This window comes from Apaloderma vittatum, unplaced genomic scaffold (assembly GCF_000703405.1).
Source record: "Apaloderma vittatum isolate BGI_N311 unplaced genomic scaffold, ASM70340v1 scaffold29148, whole genome shotgun sequence".
NCBI classification, from domain to species: Eukaryota; Metazoa; Chordata; class Aves; order Trogoniformes; family Trogonidae; genus Apaloderma; species Apaloderma vittatum.
This window is the reverse complement of record NW_009729554.1, coordinates 12440-14440: the sequence shown is the minus strand read 5'-3', so window position 1 is coordinate 14440 and position 2001 is coordinate 12440. Positions and strand designations below refer to the sequence as shown.

The 2001-nt window shown below is 51.3% G+C and overlaps 1 protein-coding gene across 1 annotated transcript in view; it reads left to right on the top strand.

Annotated features, from left to right (window-relative positions):
- Window positions 1-2001, top strand: part of SIK3 (SIK family kinase 3) — a gene marked incomplete at its 3' end in the record, with an annotated part of 18769 nt that overhangs the window by 4336 nt on the left and 12432 nt on the right. The window contains exons 2-4 of the mRNA XM_009874495.1: window positions 551-675; window positions 974-1097; window positions 1154-1221. Coding sequence (XP_009872797.1) covers window positions 551-675; window positions 974-1097; window positions 1154-1221 — 317 coding nt within the window. The remainder of the gene's footprint in view (window positions 1-550; window positions 676-973; window positions 1098-1153; window positions 1222-2001) is intronic.

The window sequence follows — 2001 nt, the reverse complement described above, 5'->3', positions numbered from 1 at the left end:
CCCTGACGAGGCTGTGAAACATGACACTGGGGAAGGTGAAGGTTGGAAATGACCACCCAAGAGTTTATGTGGGGTTTCTTGAGTATGACATGGAAGCCAAGGCAAGTTGTGGCAGCCCTAGCTGATCTCCAGCATGGACTCCAGCCTGGAAAATGCAGGTAAAAAGTGAAGAGCAGACTTTTGGAAAGGTCTTTGTGTTCTGCTAAGCAAGAGCTGTGCAGTTAGGGTGTGCGAGGCCGGCCTGAGTGGTGGCGCTGGGCAGCAGGTGGTTTAAACAGAGCATGGCTTGCGCTGTCCGGACACCCTGCTCTTAATCCTTGGTTGTCTTCTGCCTGGGTACACAGAGACCTTGCAGGCTGTCCAGCTGGTTTCGGGGTTGCTCTCGCTCTCCTTGCCTCCTTTGCCCTCTGGTTTCTCTGATGTCCATGTGTCCCTTCCATCAGGGAATCGTAGGCGACTTTACTAGACTCGGGAAATTACTTAAATATCACTTGCTTTGGGTGGTTTTAGTGGATCGTGTTCCTGTGACTGTTTCTCTTTGTTCTATCAGACTTTGGGTTCAGTAACATCTTCACACCTGGTCAGCTGCTTAAAACCTGGTGTGGGAGCCCTCCCTACGCTGCTCCGGAGCTCTTTGAAGGAAAGGAATATGATGGGCCAAAGGTCGACATTTGGGTACGTGACGCACCTCCTTCTCTCTTCTTCTGATCTAGTTTTTGCCCCATTTGTTTGGCTTTGCTTCCTGAATGCTTAATACGCATCTCAGAGAAAGCCTCTGATGTGACAAAAAGTGTTTTTCAAAGAAATGCTTAGAAGATTTTATTCTGGCTACTCTGTCACAAGTTTCTTTTCTGGGGAGGGGCCATGGTGCCAAAAATACCAGTTGTGCAGAAGTGCCTTTTGCTTTGCTTTCCCCAAAACACGGTTCACTCTCCCCCTGACGTCACTGCCGTGACCTTTGCTTTGGCCGCAGAGCCTCGGCGTGGTGCTGTACGTGCTGGTGTGCGGCGCCCTGCCCTTCGACGGGAGCACGCTGCAGAACCTGCGCGCCAGGGTGCTCAGTGGGAAATTCCGCATTCCATTTTTCATGTCCACAGGTAAGAGGTGCACGCCCGCAGCGCTGAGCGGGCCCCGCTTGCCTCTCTCCTTGCAGATTCTTTGGAGGGCTTAAATGACAGCGTCCCAGTTGATTTGTATGCCGGCGAAGCGCTGTGCCAGGAAGCTTAGCCTCTGGGTGGTGGTTTGTGACGTAAGCTGAAATGAGTTCTGCATCTAGAATTTAGAAACTGGCATACTCTTATGTAAAATCCCAGCTTTCGTGTATGTAACTAGGCAAACTATAGCAAAACGTTACCAAATACGCCCTCTTTCAAAGTTTTGGGAAACGCAAAAACTAAAACCCAAGTAGTCATCTAGGAAGGTAGAGGCTTTTGCTTTACCTGTTTTAGACAAGACGCTTGTTACAGTGTCACGGCACATGAATTTCCAGCAGCAGAGCCCTGTCAGCGATGAACATTTGTCTCATTGATGCAAAAATGCTTCTGGATGCTTCAGTGAGAAATCTTGGCTTTGAAAAATGTGATTAAATCTCAGATGGAACCGACTTCCCTTAAGTCATAAGTAGGTTCTTAGTTCCAGGCTGTCAGATTAAGCAATAATTTTGCAGGGGCTGCATGGAGTGTCCCAGCTGAAGGCTTCGTTGCCTGCCTCCTTACTCGGGGAAGAGGTTCTTTGCCCTTCAGCCCCCAGCAGCGGGTGGTGTCCCCAGGCCAGGCAGAAGGCACGAGGTGACAGCGTGCCACCTAGGGGCTCTGGCACACAGCACAGGGCCCCAGGCTGCCTGCCTGCCTCGCCTGGCCAGACCACACGCCAGGCACTTGACAAGTGCAAGGTGCAGGAGGAGAAGCAAAAATTTGTGCGGTCTGGTGCTTTGAAAGAAAAAAGTGCTCTGGCCCTTGTGGGATGAGGCTGGCTCCAGCAGAAGCAGCGCGGCTCCCGGCG